At 48.3% G+C, this 25,144-nt stretch overlaps 1 protein-coding gene across 1 annotated transcript in view; it reads left to right on the plus strand.

Moving 5' to 3' along the window:
• Positions 1-25,144, plus strand: part of Pcnx2 (pecanex 2) — a 153,726-nt gene that overhangs the window by 10,613 nt on the left and 117,969 nt on the right. The window contains exons 5-9 of the mRNA XM_052167115.1: positions 752-2,026; positions 11,537-11,687; positions 12,870-13,015; positions 16,162-16,255; positions 24,330-24,465. Coding sequence (XP_052023075.1) covers positions 752-2,026; positions 11,537-11,687; positions 12,870-13,015; positions 16,162-16,255; positions 24,330-24,465 — 1,802 coding nt within the window. The remainder of the gene's footprint in view (positions 1-751; positions 2,027-11,536; positions 11,688-12,869; positions 13,016-16,161; positions 16,256-24,329; positions 24,466-25,144) is intronic.

A 25,144-nucleotide genomic window follows, 5' to 3' on the forward strand; every position in this document is an offset into this window, starting at 1 on the left:
AAAGTGTGAGTCACAGTTGTAAATATAGATGTCTCAGGATTCACGGTGGACGGGCATTCCTATTAAATAAGCACTAGGGGTTCCGACCACCCAGAAGATAAAGTCCTTGCCACATAAGCATATGGGGACCCAAGTCAAATCCCCAGAACCTGCACAAAAATCTGGGTGTTGTGGTACATACTTACAATCCCAGCACTGAGGAGACAGAGACGGGATCTCTGGGACTCACCAGTGTGTGAATTTCAGGCCAGTGTGAGAGACTCTGTCTCAAAGATCAAGGTGATTGGCATCTGAAAGAATGGCAGCTGAGGTCAACCTTGGTCCTCCATATACAGGCACAAGTGCATATGTGCTCACATGAATGTGCGTGCAATTATGCATGCAAGTGTACGCACTCTTGTGCACATGAACACACACTCATGCATGTACAAATACACTCATATACATGTACACACTCACTCATGGATACACACACATACACACACATGCACACATATTCACACATGCACACACATGCACATATATACACACTCATGGGTGCACATATACACATACATATACACACATGCACACACATACACTCATGGGTGCACACATACACACATACTTGTATGTGTGCACACATATATACTCACCCCCCCCCCATACACACACAAACAGAAACATCTTGGTGCATTTGTTGCTGGTTTTGGTTTTGGTTTTGAATGTCTCACTGAAGATGCATCTCATATCACCTTGTCATCCATCTCAGGTGTCGTTCTGTCAGAGGATCAACCTGAGGCACTGTTGTCATCTACCTCACCTGGCATGAAGTCAGAAAGTCTACCTGCCTCTCAGGGGCGTACACCAGAACCCACTCCCAGAACAACATGCCCAGTGAAGCCAGTTACCACAGAAATCTTCACAGCAAGAAAAGGGAAAGAGTCAGGGGTCACTGGCCAGCGCCCAGCCCGCCATAGGTCTGAGAGTGGCCTGGTGAACACTGGAGCCTTGAAGAAGTTGCCACATCTGTCATTGTCCCAGTATGACTTACTAGAAACTGACATCTCCTTCCAGCCATGGGGCAGTGAGCGCTCAGTTCTGATTCCACAGCCCAACTGTACCCAGGGCCCCACCAGGGCACAGCCACAGAGCAGATCACCTCAGGACAGCCTGAGCAGCAGCTGCTGTCAGTGCAACACAGTCCTAGCCAAACCCACAGATGAGGAGCTGACCCGGACATCCGGTCAGGCGGAACTACCCTTGAACCGGGAAGTGCTTGACTCAGAAGGGGAGGTTGCAGTGACCCTCATTGATACCTCCCAGCCTGGAGAGCCACTGAGTCTGCATGAACCCATTAAGATAGTCATCACCATGAGCAGCACCCAAAACTCTATCAGTGACCCGGAGAGCTCCCTGCACCTGAGGGTAACCAGCTCCGACAGAACGGGTGTCAGGCCCAATGCAGAGTCTGCTGGCTCAGGAGAGGCCGGTCCTGCAGACCCTGAGCAGGTCAGAATCCCTTTGGTCACCCTCGAGTTAACTGAGGATGGAGGAGGAAGAGGTGTCTCTTGTTCTGAAGGGAATGGTGGAGAAAAGACCCCAGAGAAAATGGAGGTGATGTCGCCTGATCGTTGCTCTGGCTCTGGGCATGGGGAGTATAGCACCAAGGACGGAAGTCCCAGCCCAGGCCTCACACTTGTGACACTCACACCCAGGGGAGACTCTGAGACTGAGGGTAGCAGGGAGGGCCAGGCAAACCTCGACCCAGCCTCTTGTAAGAGCAGCCATGAGAAAAGGCATGGCCGTGTGCTCAGCGTGGACAGTGGGACTGATGTCTTCCTGAGTAGGAGCACCAAGGAGGTGGTCAGTGATGGCGAGAAACCCATCCCAACCTCCAAGTCAGACCTGGAAGCCAAGGAAGGACAGATTCCAAATGAATCCAACTTCCTGGAGTTTGTCTCCCTATTGGAATCCATCAGTACATCTAAGGTGGTAGTGCCCGACCCTGCAGCAGAGCAGAAGGGAGCAAATCAGAGTCCTGAAGGTGAGGCTCCACCTGCTTCTCTCTGATGACATCACAGCAGGGGTGTCAGTCTGTCCTTTGCCTGTGTCATCCAACCTTGACATCAGCTCTCAGGGGACCTTTGTTGAGTGTGTGTGTGTGTGTGTGTGTGTGTGTGTGTGTATGTGAGTACATGTGTGTTATATATGTATGTATGTATATGTGCGTACATGTGTATATGTATATATGTGTGTGTATATACATGTAAATGTATATGTGTGTTTGTGTGTATATGTATATGTGTGTATGTGTATATATATATGTGTGTGTATATGTGTGTATGTGTGTATGTATGTATATGTGCATGTATATACATATGTGTGTGTATATGTTTGTGTATGTGTATATATATGAATTGTGTGTATATGTATATGTGTATATGTGTGTATATGTGTATGTGTATTGTGTATGTGTGTATATGAATGTGTGTATATGTTTGTATGTGTGTCTATGTGTGTATGTGTATATATGTGTATGTGTTTGTGTGTATATGTATGTGTGAATGTGTGTATATATATGTGAATATATGTATGTATGTGTATGTATGTATATATGTGCATGTATGTATATATGTGTATATGTGTGTATGTATATATGTGTGTATGTGTATATGTGTGTGTTTGTATGCATGCATACACTCATATGCACTACTGCATAGACATTCATGTTGTGTGGGTGCACATGGAGGTGTATATGTGCCCAGCATGTGTACAGAGGTCAGAAGACAGACCACAGATACCTTATATATTCTGTTTTAGACAGGGTCCCTCATTGTCCTGGTCCTTACTACAAAGGCCAGCCTGTCTGTGAGTCTCCAGGGATCTGTGAGTTTCCACTTCCCATCTTGTAGCTTTGGGACTGTATGCACCTGCCACTGCACCCAGCTATTTTTGTAGGTTCTGAAAACGTGAACTCAGTTCTGCAATCTTATGGGGAAGGTGTCTATGGACAGAGCCATGTCCCCAACCATGTAGCTTAGTTCTGCTACCATGCTTATTACATTGGCTGACCCTGAGATGTGATAAGCACCCCTCATCCATGCTTGGTGTCTTAGGGTTTCCATGGCTGTGAAGAGACACCATGACCGAGGCAACTCTTATAAAGGACAATATTTAATTGAGCCTGTCTTATTGGTTCTGAGGTTCAGTCCATTGTCATGATGGTGGGAACACAGCAGGCATGGAACTGGAGGAGCTGAAAGTTCTACATCTTGTTCTGAAGGCAAACAGGAGAACACTGTCTTCCAGGCAGCTAGGAGAAGGGTCTCAAAGCTTACCTCAACTTCCAACAAGGCCACACCTATTCCAACAAGGACACATTTCCTAATAGTACCACTCTATGGGCCAACCACCACACTTGGGAACTGACATGTTTCAGATTTGGGCTGTTTTTAGGTTTTAGTCTATTTGATTACACACAATGAGATATTTTGGGGATAAGACCTAAGCCTATGATACTTGTGTGTATGTTCACGATCACTTATGTTCTGGTTCTACTCCATATGCAGCCATAGATAGCTGAATTCTTCTATATTCTAACTGTCCCTTGTCATATAAAGTATAAGTTTCTTCTGGCAATAGATGTTGCCCCTCAGACAATTCTGGATCTTGGAGCATTTCCAGATTATGGCTTTTGGATTGGGGGGACCCCACCTGCCTCTGCTCACTCCACAGTAAACTGAAGGATTTACCTTTATGACGAGTTTCTAGCCTCTCTAGAAACCAAAAATATTTGTTTCCAGGGAAAGAAGCAACTGTTTTTCTACAGCCCCAATAACTCTAAAACAGCTGTCTCTCCCAGTGTAGACATTTCTTCCAGGGACATTCAGCACGAAGCACATTTCTCTTAAGGAACCCTCGAGGGCTACTAGTGAAGATGACTCAGTTGGTAAAATGTTTGCATGCGAGCATGAGGGCCTGAGTCTGATCCCCTAGAATCCATGGAGAAAAGAAACCCAGACATAGCAGTGAGTATCTGTAATCCCAGTGTTGGGGAGATGGAGACAGGAGAATCTTTGGGGGACCCCTGGGCAACCAGTCTAGCTCAACTGGCAAGTTCACTCTAGATTCAGTGACTGTCTCAAAACAAAGGTAAGACTAACCCAGGAAGATAGCTGATACTTACGTGTGGCTCTGTGTGCACATGTATCTATAGGTGTATGTAGCTGAGAGCTCACATTTCCACCCACAAGTCTGAGGTGGAAGTGGGGGAGAGGAGAGACAGATGACAGACAGACAGACAGACAAACTAAGAATGGCATGGGCTCTTAAGGCTCAAACCCAAGTGGTATACTTCTTCCTACATCGCCTTCCCAAACAGTTCTACCAACTGGAGACCAAACATTCAAATATATAATCTTATGGGGGATATTTTCTTCCAAACCAAACAGATAGTACTTCTGGGAACAGTAGTTCCCAAACAGAACTACTAACTGGAGATCAAATGTTCAGACATATGAGCTTACAGGGGGCATTTCTCATTCAAGCCACAGCTTGGGAGTGTGTGTCTGTGAGTGGAGCAGGCTTGATTGTTGAGATTGTGTGGTCCCAAAGGAGGAAGTGATAGTGGCCAAAGGGCAGGAGCCAGAGACTCAGCTCCATGCTGTCACCTGCACAGCCTGAGGTGACCTTTGCAGAGACCATTACTCAAATGAAGTTGGGATTCTAAACTGCACCATCGAGGGAGTCTTCAGGATAAGCCAGCATAGAGCAGGGTTGGAATCTGTCAGAGAAAAAGTTTTAAATAGATGCGAATGTGGTGTGGTTAATAAAGAGGCACTTAGGGAAAACAGTGCACACCTGAGAGTGTGTGGGCGTCTCAAAGGAGTCACCCTTGCGAGTCTCTACAGAATTGTGTGTGGTGGCTTTGGTGGCTTCTCTGGTCACATGACAAGGGGTTGCTGAAATGAGATGCTAAGGCAGTCCCCAGAGTTCACAGCATGGGACCACAGTTGATGAGGGAAACCCTAGGCTACAGAGGAAGCTGTGGAGGTGACTAAAGTCAGCTTGACACACCTAGGAAGAGAGCCTCGTTTGCAGAATTGCTTCCATAGGATTCGCCTATGGACATGTCTGTGGGGCCTTTTCTTGATTACTAATTGATGTAGGAGCGCCCTGTGGGTATGCTATTCCTAGGTCTTGGGTGTACAGGAAAGATATCAGTCAGACAGGGGAAGCAAGCCAGTAAGCAGTATTCTTCTGTGGTCCCTGCCTTGGCTTCCTTCAATGATGGGCTGTAATCTGTATGCTAAGATAAACTGTTTCCTTTCCAAGTTGCTCTTTGGTCAGAGTGTTCTGTGACATCCACAGAGAAACAAATTGGAACAAATGTCTTCACTGTTCATACTCTTGCTTGTGAGAGTTCCAGAAAACTCAGGGTCACATCTGGACAGGGGAGTAAGGCCAGGTGTAGACCTTAATCAAGGAGTCATTGCTATTTAACACTCTTATTCAAACATCTCTGTAGAAAAGGAACCTTGTCTGTGTGTCATCGGCTTTGATGGCAAACATTAAGGATGCTGGCACACAGTCTGTGATGGGGAGCAAGGCTTCAGCCAGCCTCCAGCTGCGTTTTCTGACTGTCTCTGCGATTCTGCTCTTCCTGTTCTGCCTCAGCAGTGGGACTAGACTGTATCTCCTTCAGAAGAGGAGAGGAAAGGAGAGGAGAGGAGAGGGGAGAGGGGAGAGGGGAGAGGAGAGAGGAGAGAGGGGAGAGGGGAGAGGAGAGAGGAGAGAGGGGAGAGGGGAAAGGGGAGAGGGGAGAGGGGAGAAGGGAGAGGGGTGAGGGGAAAGGGGAGAGGGGTGAGGGGAGAGGGGAGAGGGGAGAGAGGGGAGAGGAGAGAAGAGCCAAAGCAAGTCTGTACCTGGAGGCTGTTAGCATCAGAGAGGCTTCAGTGCCCTCGAGCCTCTTGAGACTTACCCCGGCTGTGTGCTAGTCTGTTCCTGAAGAATAACTGGTTACTATAGTCTGAATGCTCAGTTCCAGAGCAGACACATGGAACAATGTGGCTGTGAGGTGACATCGGAAGCCTGGGGCATCTCTTCTAGACATAGTCCTGATTGGCAGGAGGATGCAGCTTGACCTGGGATCTGAGTGGATGAGGATGGGGCTTCTACTTCCCCTCAGGATGCTCTCATCAGCTGAGCTATGAGCGGAAGGGTGGCAAACGGTCCTCAGCCCTCACATCCCCCTCACGGCAAGGCTGTGGCAAATCATACACCACTCAAAGCCTAGAGGTGAGTGTGGTGGGACAGGCTTATTGTCCTGGCTTTCAGGGAGGCTGGGGCAGGAGGATTGGGGCCAGCCTGGGCTGTGTGTTGAGACCTTAACTAAAATCCCAGGCCAAAGCAATAATAATAACAAGTTTGTCCCATTTCATGTTTGTCTTTTTTGTGTGTAAATAAAGATACCCACAGCCACCAGCTCAGAACAAGCAAAGGTTTCCTTGGGGAAAGGGGATAAGTATGTCTGGGAGTACTTAAAGACAGGAGGGTCATACACAGTTCCTTAGTGGGGGTGGGGCTTATGGTTTGCCCTGGATGGAAGCTGTTGGCTGAAGTGGATGGACATAGGCTTGGTTGTGTGGTTGATTAGGTTGAGATTTTGGCTTTTTTTGCTCCGAATTATGAAAACAGTGACAGAGATACAGTAAGCTCTGTTTCTGAGAGGTGAAGTGGAGACTTCTGGTTTCTTTGGAAAGTCAGTTAAGTCAATGTTGTTTTGCTGGGGCACACAGGTGAAGGGATGTTTTGCTAAAGCAGACATGTGAAAGAATGTTTTGCTTAAGCATACACAGGAGAAAGGATGTTTTGCTATAGCCGACATGAAAAATGACGCAAATTTTTAGAAAAAAATATAAATATGGCCCCACAGACAGTGGGAGCATGCTAGTCTTCACTGACGACACATTTATTGGTTTGCTTTACACTGTGTTGCTGAGCTTTGCCTGTGGTGACTTCATAGAGAGAAACTCACCAAAGAACTTCTCATGAGGTTCCTGTGGCTGCTTGCTGCTTCCGAGGAGGGCTAGGACTGGTTGGCGAGCCTCAGTTTCTCCTGGATTGAATTGCCTTTGCTGATTCATGCGCGGTGTCTGCTGAGTGGACAGGACTGCACCTGCTGATTCATGTTTGGTGTTTGCTCCTGGACTGGACTGAGAACAACAAAGATTGGAATTGCCCCAAATAACTATTTCTAAACAGGTCTATTTCCCCAATATCCTAGTAACCTTTCTTTTCCACTTCTTGTGGGTTCTGGATCAGAGGGGAGGTTGAACCCTTATTAAAGAAGGTTGTGAAAAATGGATCCCTACAGAGAGGTCTTACCCATGTGGGGCTAAATATCACAGAACTCGGGATGGCTTCTTGAGCTGTTGGCTAATGGTGGCCTGACTTCTAACAGGCTAATTCTCCCATGCTAAGTCTGGTCTTGGGCTGAGGTTGACGTTGCCAGCTGCTTTGGCTATTGACTAGAGATCTCTGTATATTAACTGCTCATCATTCTTATGCTTGCACAGTCTCTGAGCTCCTAGCAAGTTCTATAAAACCATACCCTAAATGTGCTACACAAAGATATTAGTTGAACAGTTATTTATGACATAGGTGTGTGGTTTTCCTTAGGAAGGCATGAACAGCTAGCTGTCTGTCTGTGGACTTCAGACAGGGCATCAAGGACAGACCAAAGCAACCTTTCACCCCAGCCTAGTTTAGTGAGCCAGTGAGCTGATTGTTGTTACTAATGGAAGTGTGGGTGATTGAAAAGCTGCTGTGGGCAGAGCAGGGGTCACGCAGGCCTGCAATCCCAGCACTTGGGAGGCAGAGGCAGGCGGATTTCTGAGTTTGAGGCCAGCCTGGTCTACAGAGTGGGTTCCAGGACAGCCAGAGCTATACAGAGAAACCCTGTCAGAAGAAGGTGGAGGAGGAGGAGGAAGGAGGAGGAGAAGGAGGAGGAGGAGGAGGAGGAGGAGGAGGAGGAGGAGGAGGAGGAGGAGGAAGAAGAAGAAGAAGAAGAAGAAGAAGAAGAAGAAGAAGAGAGAAAGGAAGGAAGGAAGAAAGAAAGAACAAAAGAAAGAAAGAAAGAAAGAAAGAAAGAAAGAAAGAAAGAAAGAAAGAAAGAAAGAAAGAGAAAGAAAAGCAGCTGTGGGCTGCAGAGATGGCTCAGTGGTTAAGAGCACTGACTGCTCTTCCAAAGGTCCTGAGTTCAAATCCCAGCTACCACATGGTGCCTCACAACCATCCATAATGAGATCTGATGCCCTCTCCTGCTGTGTCTGAAGACAGCTACAGTGTACTCACATATAATACATGCATGCATAAGAAAGAAGAGCAGCTGCATCATCATAAAGCTGTTCCACCTTGAGCGACATCTCACCAAAGCTTCATCTCTGGGTTTCTCGCATAACTTTCAGGCATCATGACTGATCAGGTCTCCTTCACAGACTGCCAATTGAAAAATATCTCCAAACCCAAGTTTTCTTGAAACCTTAGGGAGGAGCCCTGTGAAGCTTCTAAGTCTCCTCCATCTGTGAGCTCCCATCCCAGAGAAAGTGTTTCCATTTTGAGGAAATCACCATTTAAAAGTGAAACACTTTTAGGTTTACAAGGATCTTGTTAATATGCCACATTGTATCTACAGATAGGACTATTTTTGGATGATTTGGAAGATTATCTAGTGGCATTTGACAGTGTTAATCTTTAAAGTAAATATATAGTTAAAAGGGAGATTATGGGTTTGAATGAAAATGGCCCCATGGGTCCATAGAAAGTGGCACTATTAGGAGGTGTGGCCTTGTTGGAGTGGGTGTGGCCTTGGAGGAATCCTGTCACTGAGGCTTTGGAGTTTCAGGACCTCAAAACAGGCCTAGTGTCACTCTGGTCCTGCTGCCTGCTGCTCTGGATGTAAAGCTGTAGGCTCCTCTCCAGCCGCCTGCCTGCAGGCACCATGCCTCTCACCATCATGACAAAGACCGAACTTCTGAATTGTAAGCCAGCAACAATGAAATGTTTTCTTTTATAAGAATCTCTGTGGTCATGGCGTCTCTTTACAGCAATAATAACCCTAATTAAGACAGGGTATCAAGCCGGGCATGGTAGCACACGCCTGTAATCCCAGCACTTGGGAAGCAGAGGCAGGCGGATTTCTGAGTTTGAGGCCAGCCTGGTCTACAGAGTGAGTTCCAGGGCAGCCAGGACCACACAGAGAAACCCTGTCTCGAAAAACCAAAATAATAATAATAAAGAAAAGACAGGGTATCTTTAGTATTGGCTCATTTATGAAAAATATTTCACGTCTAGGAAAATAAAAACTGCAGTGTGCTTTGGTATAATAACAAATGTCAGGATTGAGAAGTCTAGGGAGGTGTCCATATACTGACCAGAGGAATGTCTTAAGATGTTGGAGATGAGCAGAAGTGCCCAGACCCTGCTATGTGGTGTGGGAGCTGCCTTCTGTACTGCTCTGCATCTTCTGAGACGAGCCTGCCATGGTTATTTGTTCTGGTGTCACAGTTTCCTTGACAACTGTGAATATCACCAGCCTGACAGACTGTCGAACGAAATCTAAACTTTCTCTTGTGCCAGAGACACTTGCCACTGACATGCTGGGAATGCTTGGTGTCAGGGCACACTCAGTAGTTGGCAATGTCCTCCAGTGACTGGGAAAAATCCAAGGAGGGACTGTGGTGGCAATGAGGTTGACTAATGAGGTCCTCTAATGCTGCAGTCATTGCAGTCCAGTCCAGTGTGTGTGTGTGTGTGTGTGTGTGTGTGCGCGCGTGTATGTATGCATATGTGTATGCATGTGCATGTGTTCATTTGCATGTATGCCTGTTTCTATGTGTGTGTGCATGTGTGTGTGCATAATGCATGCCTGTATGTGTGTGCGAATGTGTGTATGTGAGTGCCTGTGTATGTGTGTGTATGTGTGTGTGAGCATGTGTGTGTGTGTGTGCCTGTGAGCATGTAGAGGCGGGAGGTATCTTTCTGTATTGCTTTCCACCTTAATTTTTGAGACAGAATCACTCATTGAACCTGGAGTTCACCAGTTCAGCCAAACCAGCAAACTTCAGGGACTTGCCTGTCTGCACCTCCTAGGACCAAGGTCGCGGATGTGTGCCACCATGGTTGGCTTTTTTTTTCTTGGTGGGTTCTGGGGTCATTGAGCTCCCCATGCTTGCGTAGCAGCACCTCATCCACCTTGTCTCCCTCCCCCCTCACACTGTGTCTTGACAGGGCTTGTAGGTTGAGACCTTTGGTTCCTGTGTTCAAATCCAGGCTGAGATCCACACAGCTGGCAGTTTTCACAGAAGGTAGTGACACTTTTTAAAAAAAGATTTATTTTATGTATGTGAGCACACTGTCACTGTCTTTAGACACCCCAGAAGAGGGCATCTGATCCCATTATGAGCCACCATGTGGTTGCTGGGAATTGAACTCAGAACCTCTGGAGGAACAGTCAGTCCTCTTAACCATGGAGCCATCTCTCCAGCCCTGGTCGTGACACTTTTGACCTCTGTATCCACACAGAAGCCAGGAGAGCTCTCCATTTTGCATAGTGGCGTAAGCCAAGACCCTAAGTCTAGGCCACTGTCTACAAGTTTTAATCAAACCCTTCCTTCCCATCTGTACCTGTTGATTCCTGAACATTCGTTCACCCTGAGGTAGTCCCAGCAAAGGGACGTCAGTGACGCTAAGCCAGTGATCAGCAAGTGTCTGCCTTCCCCGGGCGGGCATTCTGCTTCCAGCTAGAAGATGGACATGGAGAGAGTGAGGGGGACTCACAATGCTGGTGAGATTTTAACGAGGTCCGTGGATCAGGAATAAGGTCTACAGTAGTCCTCAGTCTGAGCATTCGTGCGTTAGAGGCCTGTCGTGTGTGTGTGTGTGTGTGTGTGTGTGTGTGTGAGAATTCCAACACTGTGGTAGTAGACATCACGGAGTCCCCCAGCCAAGTCGACAGAGCCTCTGAATCCCTTGGTAGAGAAGATGCCTGAGCCACTTGTCTCATGTTTGAGACATACGTGTCTTGTGTTTCAAATATATTTATAGATTTTCATACATCTCTCGAGAAGCTTGCCTTTCCTCCCTTCCCCTCTTCCTCCCCTCCCCCTCTTCTCTCTTTGTCGTATGTCGCAGAATCTCACTTATAGACCAGGCAAGACTCCAACTCCTGGGGCTCCTCCTGCCTCTGCCTCCACTGTGCACTACTCCACCCAGATGATTTGGAGTTTGGTTATTTGCTTTATTTGGAGGCAGAGTCTCACTCTGTAGATCCTGCTGTGCTGGAACTCACAGCTGCCCTCCTGTCTCAGCCTGCCAAGAGCTGGGAGAACTCACAGCTGCCCTCCTGTCTCAGCCAAGAGCTGGGAGAACTGGCCTAGCCGCCAGGTCCAAATCTTCATTCTTTTCGTTTCAGGGCTGTTAGTTTATTCTCTGAGCACTTGGAAGGATTGGATGGATTGTCCGCATTATTAACATGGAAGGTCCTATCTTCCAGGTCATGCCTCCCCAGGGACCAAGGAGGAAGCTGTGGAGAATGAAAAAACCAGTGGACGTGATCCCAAGCCAGGAAAACCAGACTTGCCAAGTCAAGACCCTGCAAATGCCAGCCCGGTGGTGTTCACACAGCCTGCCAAGACCGCAGCACTGTAAGGAGGACTTGGTCACTTATTGTCATGCTTTGGGGAAGCTTGGAGAAGTCTTGTGGATAACCCGAGGCTATTTGTAATATGATGCTAATTCCCGCTCTCCTTGGAGGGGCTTCAAATAAGGAAAGTGTTGGCACTCTGGTGATTTCCTGTAAACCTTCTTCCCACCTTAATTTGTAAAATAAAGGCTAGATCCAGGTGATTGAGCAGATGAAGGGAATGTGAAAGTTGGGAGAGAGAAGAAGGAGAGGGGGGAGAGGGAGAGGGAGGGGGAGATTGGGGGATTGGAGGGAGAGGGAAAGAAGACAGCGGAGGAGGAGGAGGTGGAAGGAAAGCTGGGCAAGAATCACGTGGCCTGGAGAAACCACAAGATATGAGATCTCATAATGGGAAAGATGATAGCATAGTGGTAGATCTGCCCAACCTAGGCACACAGCTTGTATTCATATTAATTGAGTTGTGTTTTCATTGCCGGGCATATTTGGGCTGGAGACTTGCGGCAACAGAGAAGTCCTACTGGTGTGTATGTGTGTGTGTGTGTGTGTGTGTGTGTGTAGACCAGATATATTGGACGTTTTCTCAGCAGCTCCTCACCTCTCACTGAACTTAGAGCTTACTGGTTTAGCTACACAGGCTGACACAGCACAGAGATCCCCTGTCTCCTCTCCAGCCCTGGAATGTCCCTCAGTGCTTGGCTTTGGTTCACATGGGTCCTAGGGATCTGGACACAGGTTTTCACACTTCCATGGTGAACACGTTGCCTCTGAACCATCTCCCCAGTCCCTCACCGTCTGTCACTACTGTTATGATAAACACCAGGACCAACCAAGAATCAACTTGGAGAGGAAAGGGTTCATTTCATTCCTGTTACATATAATACTTCATCATCATAGGGAGTCAGAGCAGGATCTTAGAGGCTGGAGCTGATGCAGAAGCCACCGCAGGGTCCTGCTTACTGGCTTCCTCCTCAGGGCTTGCTCTAGCTCAGCCTGATATCTTAGAGAACCCAGGACCGCCAGCCCTTTCCCATCAATCACTAATTAAGAAAATGTCCCGCAGGCTCACCTGCAGCCAGATCTCTGGGAGGCGTTTCCTCAGTTGAGATCTTCTCCTCTCTAATGACTAACTTGTGTCAAGTTGACCTAAAACTACCCATCTTTAAAGCATTCATGTGTGTTTAAGTTTCCAGGGCAGCCGGCAAAGGCACATCATCTACCGAGTGACTTCCCAACAAGACAGCTCAGTGCTGCAGGTCATCAGTGGGCCAGAAACGTCTGTGCAGGAGGAGATGTCCCTGGACGCTATGCATGTTTTCATCGATGAGCACGGTGAGTCTTAACTCCTAGAAAGCAAGAAGCGGGACAGCTGTGGCTGTCTCCTGGCTCTGCTTGGTCCATGGTCAAGTGTTAGATATTGGACCAGGCAGACAGTCCTGGGATTGCTTTGTCAAATGCTCGAGCGGTTTCTCTCCTTCCTGCCTGGTGTGTGCTATGCTCACCGTGCTGACAGCACGTAACTCACCCTTTATGCCTTATCTCTAAGGAGAATTGTCGGGGCAAAATTCAGATTTAACCAGGTACATATGACTTTTGCTCTTTCTAAACTTTATTCTTCATGTATTTTCCTGGTTTTATGTAGCTTAGGCAAGCTTCCAACTAATCGTCGAGCTCAGAATGATACTGAACTTTTGATGCCCCAGCCCTCCTGAGGGTGCATGTGAACACGGTTGCATTATGTGGTCCTGGGGACGGAAACCAGGGCTCTGTGTGTGCTCGGCAAGCTCTCTACCCAGTGAGCCACATGTCTGGCCTCCGTCTTTCACTTTCTTTATACCCATTCCTTTGCGTCCATCTCCACTGTTACAGTAGTTATTGCTTGTCTTGCAATAATCTACCAATGATATTTTCCCTCTCAAGGGGAGACTTCATCAGGGCATGAGCCCCGTGCCCAGGAAATATTTATTAGATATTTGTTAGACATCTGATCCTCATAGCTTTTCCTGGTACCTTCATGTAAAAATGATTTAGAGTAGTTACATGAGGAATCACCAACCCTAAGGCAAGGGACATGGGCTCCAGTTGTTCTAGGATGGGTCTTGGCTAAACCCCTTTTAAATGTTTTTAAGCTGTGTTTCAGTCAGGATTCGAAGTAGCAGGTTTCCTTGTGGGGTTTTGACAGTGGTACAGTTCTGGTCGGCTCTTGCTCACCTCCCTGCCCCATCCTGTGTGAATCCTTCCATCCATCAGTATTCTCTTTCCATTTTAAAATCCCCTGTGCTCTATTACCCTCCCCCACTCCCTCAATGCCTCTTTTTCTTTCTCTCCTGGGCCCTTTCCAGTTTCTATGTCTTTATATACACCCACACCAACATAAACACAAATATATACAAATTAGAAATGAGAAGCTAGGACTTGCCTGTGAGAAAGCCTGTACTGTCTGTCTGTCTGTGTGGCTCTGGTCCATTGTCAGTTACTGAGTGTGCAGGAGGATTCTGACTTCTGTAACCTTTTCTAGCTCATTATCTTGTGTGTCTGCAGAGCTAAGAACAGCCTTTCTGTTAGCAGAAGGTCAGAGGCTGGGGATATAGTTCAGTGTTGGACCATGTGCCTACCATGTGTAACACACACACAAACACACTCCAGAAAATGAAATGAATCCTGGAGGTTGAGACCAGGAACTTGGCTTTGGTTTGCTAAGGGATACTTAGTGGTTGCCTCCTGTCTTAGTCAGGGTTTCTATTCCTGCACAAACATCATGACCAAGAAGCAAGTTGGGGAGGAAAGGGTTTATTCAGCTTTACAGTTACAGATTGCTGTTTATCACTATAGGAGATCAGGACTGGAACTCAACACGGTCAGGAAGCAGGAGTTGATGCAGGAGGGAAGTTTCTTCCTGGCTTGCTTCCCCTGGCTTGCTCAGCCTGCTCTCTTATTCTCCCAAGAAAACCAGCCCAGAGGTGGTGCCACCCACAATGGGCCCTGCCCCCTTGATCACTAATTGAAAAAATGCCCCACAGCTGGATCTCTGGAAACTTCCCCAACTGAAGCTCCTTTCTCTGTGATGACTCCAGCCTGTGTCAAGGTGACACACAAAAACCAGCCAGTACACCTCTATCAGGGAGTTAATTGCATTTCCTGGGCCCCAGGGGAAGGTGTCCCTTGGGACTAGGAAATTGCATTAGGACAGGAGCTGATTTTCACCCCTCTGTATCCCAGACCCTCCAGCAGAGCTAATTTAACCTTGCAAATAAATTCCACCCTTCTTTTTCCTCCTGCCCAGCCTGACAGCCAGTCAAGACCACACTAGGGAGCTGGGATTCTGGCCTCCAGCTAATATGCATGCCTAATGAGCCTCCAGCCATTTAACTGAACCTATAATCCCATTGTTTAAGGGCCCTGGCAGGAGGATTAGGAGTTCAAGGCCAGCCTCAGCTACCTGAGAAAATAGGAGTTGTAGTAGCTCATACCTGAAATCCCAGCAGAAGGCTGAGGCAGGAGGATTAATAGTTGGAGGCCAGTTTAGACACCACAGGGAGAGAAAAAGAAAAGAAAACCAGGAAACAAACGTGAATTGAGAACCTAACAGAACAATACCGGTGAGTAGGTAAGTAGATCAACTGTTGACTAGTGGCCACCGTGGGGATCACCAGGTAAACAGGCAAATCATCTTCTTAGCTTTCTTTTTCTTTGTTTTTAATTAGATATATTACATTTCAAATGTTGTCTTCTTTCCTGGTTTCACACACACACACACACACACACACACAGACACAGAAAATCCCCTAACCCATCCTCCCTCCCCCTGCTCACTAATCCACCCACTCCAGCTTCCCTGTCCTGGTGTTCCCCTACACTGGGGCATCGAGCCTTCTCAGGACCAAGGGCCTCTCCTCCCTTTGATATCCAACAAGGCCATCCTCTGCTACATATGCATCTGGAGCCATGGGTCCCTCCATGTGTACTATTTGGTGGTTTAGTCCCTGGGAGATCTGGGGGTACTGGTTGGTTCATATTGTTGTTCCTCCTATGGGGCTACAAACCCCTTCAGCTCCTTGAGTCCTTTCTCTAGCTCCCCCATTGGGGACCGTGTGCTCAGTTCAATGGGTGGCTGAGAATGTCCCCCTCTGTATTTGTCAGGTTCTGGCAGAGCCTCCCAGGTGACAGCCATATCAGACTCCTGTCAGCAAGCACTTGTTGACTCCACAATAGTGCCTGGGTTTGGTAACTGTAATATGGGATGGCTCCCGGGTGGGGCAGTCTCGGATGGTCTTCCCTCAGCCTCTGCTCCTTAGTAGCTCTCTTTAAATGTCCTTCTTTGCTAAATAAGGTTCTGCTTCAAGTGTCAGGCAGAACAAAAGAAACCTAGTCACTCTAAAACAGCCTGGCAGGGCTGCCTTTAACTTAAAGACAGTGGAAGTGAGCCTGTGCCTCACAGATGGGGTGATATTCTCTGCTCAAATCTCATGATTTTGCAGGGGAAGTCAGATCCTGTTACTTAAAGTCTGGAAATCAGAAAGAAGGCTCCTCTCAGCATCCACCCTCGAACCCTGACTGTGTGTCTCATGCCAGGTGAGTGGGCTTCGCCTCCAGGTCTGGGATCCTGGACAGTCCTGGGATCCACAGGCCCCCCCTGAGGAGAGTGTGGAGCTTGGGGTAGCAGTCTGGGTAGAGTTTTGTGTGAATTGAAAATATGGCATTATAGAAAACCCAGAAGAACCATTTTTGTGGCTGTGACCCTTGTGGAAGATGAATATGATGTGTAGGTGGAGACAGGGAGGGACCTGCATGAGGGAATTGAACCCGGCAGCTTCAGAGCTCAGCTCTCCAGAGCACAGTGCAGCGTCTGCCTCACGGCACAATGAAAATGCCGGCACTTCTTGTTTACAGGCTGAGCTACAAGTAGATGACCTAGGTGTCTTTTCTGCTTCATTGAAAATGTGTTGAACAGCTACTAGTTCCTAGTTGTGTGAGGTCCATTGGTACTGAACCAGCTTGCACAGCTGGACAATGGGCCCCAAGTGCACAAGGCCAGCTGTTTAGCTCACCAGCTGTGAAGTAGGACTAAGAGACTCTGTATGGTTGGCACCTGAATAGGTGAGCCTCCGTCCCTTGTTGTAAATGTGGAGGTATGTTTGTTATGTGGAGTGCATTAGAACTGCATGTGTGTTTGAAGAATTACAGGGACTATTGTGGTGTAATTGGCATGCCGTGGGTGTCCCACAAGGAGACTATAAATGGTGCTTAAGAAGCTGGGCGTGTGACTCCACCGGGAGACTGAAATCCTCCATTTGTCTTCAGTACCTGTATAAACAGAGCATGGTGTGATCCTGTAATCCTATAATCCTGGCCCTTAGGAGGTAGAAGAGGCAAGAGGATCTGAAGTCAAAGGCTAACCTTAGCTGCAGAGAAATGCCGAGGATAGCCTGAGCTACATGAGACCTGGTTTCAAACAAAACAAAACAAAATCTAACTCCTGTGGTCTCATGCTTCTGGAGTCCTGAGGACACCTTTTTTCTTGTCATGTAGCTGTCTCTGGAATGTTCTCTGGTTGGTGCTATGACACCCCCCCCCCCCCCATCACCAATTCTCACCTGATCAAAAATGTCAGTGCCTGGAAGTCCTTCCCGCTCTACTCAAACCCAGTCCTGCAGAGACAGAGTCGCGTTTACCTCCTCCAGTCTCAGGTACCAGCGTGTGCAGCAATCAAAGCGGGCTGCCCCAGCCAGAGACAAGCAGGATGCCTGAGCAAACAGGCACTGAAAAGGAAAGGTGTGCTTCCGCCACCCAACTCTCGCGCCACAACTGCAGTTTGTGAGCGTCATCTAGGACAGCGAGAGGCTTTCTCAGTGACGCTTTCAGTGGCGGGAAGACACAGTGTGCATTTCCATCCTCTTCCCAGAGGCAGGGTGACATGTTCTTATGCTAAATTCAGAACAAACAAAAGCCTCTTATTTTATCCTAGAGTAAATTCATGAGCTTTGCTTTTGTTTGTTTCTTCCGAATAAATATACTTTCTTCCCACATATGCATGCACACATGCACATACATACACATGTATACACACGAGAATGCACACACATGCATATATACTTGTATACACATGCACACACATGCCTATACATGCAAATGCACACATGTGTACACACACACATGTATACACTTGTGAATGCACACACATGTACACACATGAATGTACACACTGATGTGCACACATGTATACACATGCACACACATGTATACACACATGAATGTATGCATGTGTACACACACGCACACATACATGCACACTTTTGAACAGCATCCAGGACAGTGCCCTCTATGGAGGGCACTCTATAGTGTCAGGTTTCTTCTACCTAGAAAAGGAAGACAAAGTTCATGATTGCTTATCCTGGCGTCACCCCTGGCATTTGTCCTGGCATCTGATCAGGAGGAAGCCCATTCTCAGCAGGTACTTTCCTGTTTGTGAAGTGGGCATCTAAGAGCATGGCGTTCCCCTAGCAGCCTGTGATCCAACACCTTGGCACCTAGGGCAGCTTTGGTGTGTGTACTTAATATTCTGTCTCTTAACTCTTAAGGCTGTTGAGTTCTGAATCCTCCACCCACTGCGAATAAAAATGTTGACTTTGAGATCGGAAGTGAGCCTGGTTAGGGCTCCGTAAGCTAGTTACCATAGAAGGTACTGGAAGGAAAACAGCTCTTCCCCTCTAGGGTGACCTCAGTGGCTGGGAGCACCTCCAACTAGCTGTAAAACTGGATCCCGTTACTGGCAGGAAAGTGACTCTCAGCCATTGTGAGGCCTGGTCCTCACGGAACTGTTTTATGTCCCAGATGCTCTGCTCTGAATGGGGACCTGTGAGCCGTGTAACTTCCATGTCGTTTTGGGGATTCCTGAAGGAAGCTGAGAGGGAAGTTCATTTCCCTTCCTGCCCCCCCAAACACTGTGAGACCAGAAACCCCCCTCCCCGCCCCCACCGCAGAGGCTCACAGAGGCTTGCAGAGCACCCTGAGTCACACGCTAGCTGTTCTTCAAGCAGGCGCCTTTGGGAAGGATATCTGATTGTACTCTGCTCTTCCCCAGAAACTTGATTCTCAGCATTTCCAGGGGCTGCTGGAAAATGCTGCCTGACAATAAATCTGCTTCATGTTTAACTGGCCAGAACGCAGGACCGATTTACTAGTTCAGAGCCCAAAGTGAGCTGATCAGCCTGAAAACTGATCTGGATGTAGGCCATCAGCCCAGGAAATGGAAGAAGTTGCCTGGAGAGTGAACAGATGTTCGGGGTTGAGATGATTCTCATTGCACATCAGATATCCACTGCTCCTTCGCAGTCCTTGTGACTAAAATCCCACTAGCCACCCTGCTGTGTGTGTGTGTGTACATATATACATACATACATGCACACATGTGCGTGTGCATGTATAAGCCAGAAGAGAACTTCAAATATCATTTGAGATAGAGTTTCTCATTGACCTGGAGTTCTAGCAGGCCAGGCTGGCTGGTGAGTCCCAGGAACACACACCTGTCCCTGCCTCCTCAGGGCTGGGAAAACAAGCTCACATCATCATAGTTCACCACGTGGGTTCTGGGGACCATAATCCCGGCTCCTCAAACTTGCAGGGCAAGCACTTCATTGACTGAGCCTTTGTTTTGTTTTGTTTGGTTGGTTGTTTGGTTTGTTTGATTTTTTGAGACACGCAGCCCAGGATGGTCTTGAACCTTGATTCTTCCTCCCGCCTCTGTTTCCTGTTTCTGGGCTGATACTCACACACCACTAAGCCAGAGTAACTGAGGCATCTCCTCAGACCACAGCCACAGTGTTTAAGGGAGCAGCACATGGCTTCCAAAGAAGGGAAGCAGTCAGAGGCATTCCAGAAATAATCTTCTGATTCTTGCTTTATTCCAAGGAAGTAAAGACCTTGATTTTGGAAGGGCAGGGCTGGGGACAGAACAGGGAGGTGTGGGGCTCCTCAGTGAATGCCATCAACTGCACTTTTAACAGCACACTTCAGCTCTCACTGGGGATATTTATCCTTAGGCGAAGAACTGTGTTTGCTGCATCAGTGTTAGAGACTTGAAAATTCTTGCCAGCTTTGATCACACAGAGGGCCAGGTGATGGTACTGGAGGGGGCCTTCCTGTGGTTTCTCCCACGCCCTCTCTGGTTTCTCAGTCTTTGTTGATCTCTTCTCCTCCTGCAGTGGTCTTCATCCTGGGGTTTCAGACACAAGGTTAAGAGGCCCCAAGTTCCAGGAATGAAATTCCAAGCTGAAGCTGAGAGACCTTGTGGCTGCACACACCCCCGGCTGCCACATGAGGGCATTCTCTACCCGCTTGCTTTTCCTCTGTGGCCTCTCAGAGACTTCCCCTCATTTGTGCTGTGGGAGGCGAGTTGATCCCACATCAAAGTCCTGCTCCCTGTTAGAGGCCTTCCGCCCATCCCCCACTGGGCTGCTGTCCTTCAGTGTCCTCCACAGCCAGTGAGCTTGTTACACTAACTCCCTTCCTAAGGCCTCCCTCCCTGTGCCCTTCCCATCCATCCCACAAAGAACCTGCAGCCTTGGCAAGGACACACCAAAGAGATACAGTCTCCAGGGGGGCAGAAGATGCTTGTTTTAAAACCCGGTGAGGATGGGGAATTTTTGGTGATAGTTTCTTTGTCACTGGGAGAAAGCAGCATAACCCTTGGGTCATTTTGTAGCTTCCGTAGATGGGTAGGGGAGCTAGGGCCAGTGGAACACAGGGACTCTAACCCCTTTCTGTTTATCCCAGACCCAGCCCTGTCCCACCCAGCCCAGCAGAGATGCTAGTCCTCACACTATGAAACCCAGATTAGCCTCAGACTTCCGGCTATCCGCCTGCATCAGCCACCCAAATGCTGGAATTCCAGGTTGGCGCCACCAGGGCGCAGCTCAGGTTCAGCCTTTTTGTCCCTTTCCAGGGCTGGCTTGTCTTGTCACCCCCTACACCACCAACCCCCCTCTCCCACCTCCTCACACCCCCCACCCCCTCCACCCCCACTTCTCCAAGTGCTCGATCTCCTGCTTTCATCCTGAGGAGAACTATTGACCTGAGACCAACCCAGTCTCAGGCCAATGGAGACCTGGTGGTGTCACCGAGAAGGTCATTCCAGAGAGTGGGCTCTCTCCATCCCTCAGATGTTTCAGAGGAGGTAGGAACGTCCCTGACATCCCTAAAAACAGTCCTGGAGTGTGATGCTCGTTAGTGCAGCAGAGAGCACTGGTCTCATGATCCTTTAATGCCGCAGCCCGCCATAGCCTAGAGGAGGAGAATGGGCCCGGGAAGAGCAGCTCCATTTGAGGTACAGTCTTGCTAATCACAGACTTGTCCCTCCAGGCTGCCCAGGAGCCAGCAGAGGTGACAGTGTGTGCTTGTGATAAGGACCCAGCCAAAGCTAGCGGAAGAGGCTCCTCGAGAGGGAAGCTGGTCTGTCGTGTGAGTCTTTGTTAGATAATGATGGATGGATGCTGGACCTTTTTCACCACTGCAGTCGGAGCCAAGGCATCATCTATGGAAAGGCTGGCAGCCATCTTGCTACCTAATGGGGAGACTCAGGCCAAGTTCCCCATCAAGAGGCAACAGAGAGACCAAAGCCTCTTACCTGTGTCCGACGTAGAGGTTCCATCAGGACATTCTGTCTAGTCTGTTCTAGTTCCTACACCCCTAGGAAGGAAGCGCCTCTCTCACAGGTGTAGACCAAAGGTGGCAAGACCATGTGCTCAAAGCAGAGGTAGCTAGCAGTGCAGCCGCGGCTTAGCTCCATTTCTGTTTATAGCATGCTGTTTTGCAATTAGAAGCATGCTTGCTAATATGTGGGAATCGAGCCCAGGAGTGGCCCCTCCTTGGAGTCCTGCATCTTGGCAGGAAGCATCAGCAGGCACCTCCTGTAGCAGTCAGCAGGACAGTCGGTGTACCCCCAGCTCCCCGTATGTGGTGTGGTCCCCTCTCCTGTCCGTGTGTCATCATGACTTCCCTCACCTGACATGTCGCCTACTTAGCTTCTTGGCTTCTGTGCAGCTCTCGCAGCAAACTCCTGAATCTCTGTCCTATCCTGTCGAGGAACTTCCATTTTGATTTTATCTCGCTACAAGTCGTGTCACTCAGCAGTGTCCGTGTAAACCAGCAGTGACGTAGTGAAAAGCTGTCTTGATAGATGTGGGGGGCCAGTCCATCGGTGGGTGGCAAGCGTGGTGAGCTGATCAGCCAGGGGAGTGCTCCCTAGGGGGCAGACATTCAGAATAACATAGTGTGTTCGTGGGCTGTTCTCATTGCTGTGACCGAGTACCTGACAGCAGAGGGTTGACGGGTGAGGATTGATTCCAAGTCGTGGTATCACAGAGAACCAACTGTCCATCATGTTAGGGAAGACGGTACAGAAGCAGTGTTCACATTCTAGTAAGCCAGGAAACAGACTGGATCGCAAGCAGGCCTGGACTGTAACCTTCAGTGTCCACCATCCCCAGGGATTCCACCCCCCAAAGGTTTCACAGCTCCTCAAAACAGCGCCACCAGCTGGAGAGCAGGTGTTCAAACACATGAGTCTTTGAGGAGCCTATTTGATATCTAAACTGTGGTTCAGAGCCCATTCTGCTCTTGCAGATGAACTGAGTTTCGTTCCCAGACCATGAACTCCGGTTTAGAGTCTTGGGGTTCTGTCATGCTGTCTTACCTGGTCAGCACCTAGCACAGTTCTTTGTAAGAAAGGCTTCATTGAATCATCCTTAGTCATAAATTACATCATACAAGTATAGAGGAATCGTGTGTGTGTGTGTGTGTGTGTGTGTGTGTGTGTGTGTGTGTGACCGAGTAAACACAGAAGTCAGGAGATGAGAAGGGAAGGATTGTGGGAGGATAGTGAGCAGTAGAGGTTAGAGGGCACATCCCATTGCTGACACACCGCTTCCCTCTATAAACACAGTCTGCAGTGCAGGCTACTGAAGATTCAACTCAGAATGGATTAAACAGGAGGAAATATTATCTTGGAGAGTAAAACATTTTGGCTGGGGAGATGGCTAGCCCATAAATGCACAGTATGAATGCCACCCCGAAATTCATGTAGAAAAGCTGGGTGTAGTGGCAGTGTTGGGGACGATAGACCATGGGACTGGCCAGCCAGCTAGCCTAGATGGGTTGCCAAGTTTCAGGTCAAAAGTGAGAGACATTGTCTCAAAAAGTAAGTCGGAAAGGGACTGGCAAGATCCTGTCAAGCACTGGAGACTTGAGTTCTCTCCCTGGAATTGTCAAAAATACAGAAGGCAAAGGTGGGATTTCTCCACTAATAAAATATGTCCCGAAATGACTCCTTAGAACTGTGTTTTATATCCAGTTCCAAGCCATTTACTATTGTGGGACATATTAAAAAACTGAACTAGCACATTTCTGTGCTAGTGCCGGCAACTGGTGGGCCCCAGGGCCCCCGACAGATGATCTCACGTGTACAGTCTCTCGGCCCACCAACACTCCAGTGGGATCTCCCCGCCCCCAAATTCCTCTTGCTACCATGCAACACCCTACACACCTCATGGTCAGCCATCATGTCACCTAGTTACCTGGTAGAATTAAAACTCTTAAAGCTTAATTAACCAATCAGATTTATGTATCAATAAAATCACAATTTACAAGATGCCAATACAATAATTTCAGAGCCAGTTGATAAGGATAAAAACTGTCCACCTAGCTTAGATAAATTATTCCAATATTCTAACCTTTATGATGTTGTAACAAGCTGTGGCTGGTCATAGTCACGCTGATTCAAGCCTGCTGCCGTCTCCCCCCCCACCCCCAGATGCTCCCTGTCTCTGCAACTCTTAGCTCTGCCTCCCTTTTCCCTGTCCAATCACAGGCCTCTTCTGCACTAGTGTAATTGGACAGGGAAAATCCTGTGACAAAGTACTGGCTAGACCAATGTATGATGGGACCCGTCTTGTCACTGAGGCTGACAGAATGCTGGGGTTGGGGACCCAGCAGAATGCCATAGTTCCTTTCCCCATTACTGTGATCAAACACCCAGCAAAAGCAACTCGAGGACGGAAGGGCTTGCCCTGGCTCACCGTTTGAGGGTGCGCTCCATCATGGTGAGGAGGATGCGGCTGGGGGAGCAGTCACAGTCAGGAAGCAGAGAATATTGTGGTCTTCCCACCTCTTCCTTTATTTCTCCCACGATGTTAAAGGTCACACACTGTTCAGGGTAGGTCTGCATGCCTTCGTTGCCCCAATCTAGAAACTTACTCTCAGACCTACCCGAGGCAGTTCTATAACCCTCCAAATTCACAACTAATGTCATCGTTACACGGGTTTGCATTACTGCCTCTTCTGGTTGGGGTCTGTGAATTTCCATGTCTATCTGTAGCAGTTGCCATAGTAACATTAATGTACAGGAAATCAGAGCTGAACACCAAGTATCCAGGCACCAACACCACCCGTATCTGGGCCGAGGGCTGTAGGCTTTGCACCTGTAGCCAGCCTCACACACAGAATGTTAAACTCATTATTGAGAGCACAAGGATCGAGACCCAGACAGTCCCTGCCTTTGCTGCATATCCCTGTCTCCTTGGATTTCTGGGTAATAAATAGATGTGTCCTAATGCAAGCTGGTCACCACAGGGTTGTTTTTCTCTGTTCTCAGAGAGATTCTTCTCAGTTCCTCCAGCACCACCACTACAGGAAGTCCAGATCCATCTTCAGGGGACCCTGCAGTCAGCGCCCTTCAACAACAGCTGTTACTCATGGTGGCTCGGAGGACGCAGTCAGAAACCCCAAGGGTATGTGTGTACCAGTGTTGTTGTTCATGGGTGCTGTAGAAGCCCTGGGTCTTCTTAGTGTGTGTGTGTGTGTGTGTGTGTGTGTGTGCACATGCACAGGCATGCATGTATGTATCATGTCAGGGCATGTATGTGTGGATGCAGGCACACATATGTAAATATATGTATGCAAGTATGCATGCATGTTAGGAGTTTAGAGGACAGTTTCGGGTGTCACCCTTGGTGTCATCCTCAGGATCACTGGCTGCCTCTCTTGAGACAATGTCCCCCATTACTGTAGGACTCTCCAGGTAGGTAAGACTGGCTGGCCAGCAAGCTTCAAGGATCCACCCACCTCTGCCTCCTCATTGTCGGGATCACAAAGGCGCACCACTTATGGGTGGCTTGTTTGTTTTTTTCCAAGTGGGTTCTGTGGATCAAACTCATCCCTCCTGCTTCTGTGATGAAGATTTTACTGACCGAGTCACTTCCCAGCCCCAGCAGCAGATCTTAAGGTCTGTCTCCTAGAGTCAGATCTCACTCTGAGTTTCCCATAAAACATCACTACAGGTCTGTCTACTGAATGACAGAAAATACCATGCCGATGGCAGGTAACCCTCTGCTGACATTGCAGTGTTTTGCTGATCAGTCCCTTTCCCAGATGCGATAGAAATCCATTCATATTGATCTTGGTTGTTTG

This window comes from Apodemus sylvaticus, chromosome 21 (genome assembly GCF_947179515.1).
Source record: "Apodemus sylvaticus chromosome 21, mApoSyl1.1, whole genome shotgun sequence".
NCBI classification, from domain to species: Eukaryota; Metazoa; Chordata; class Mammalia; order Rodentia; family Muridae; genus Apodemus; species Apodemus sylvaticus.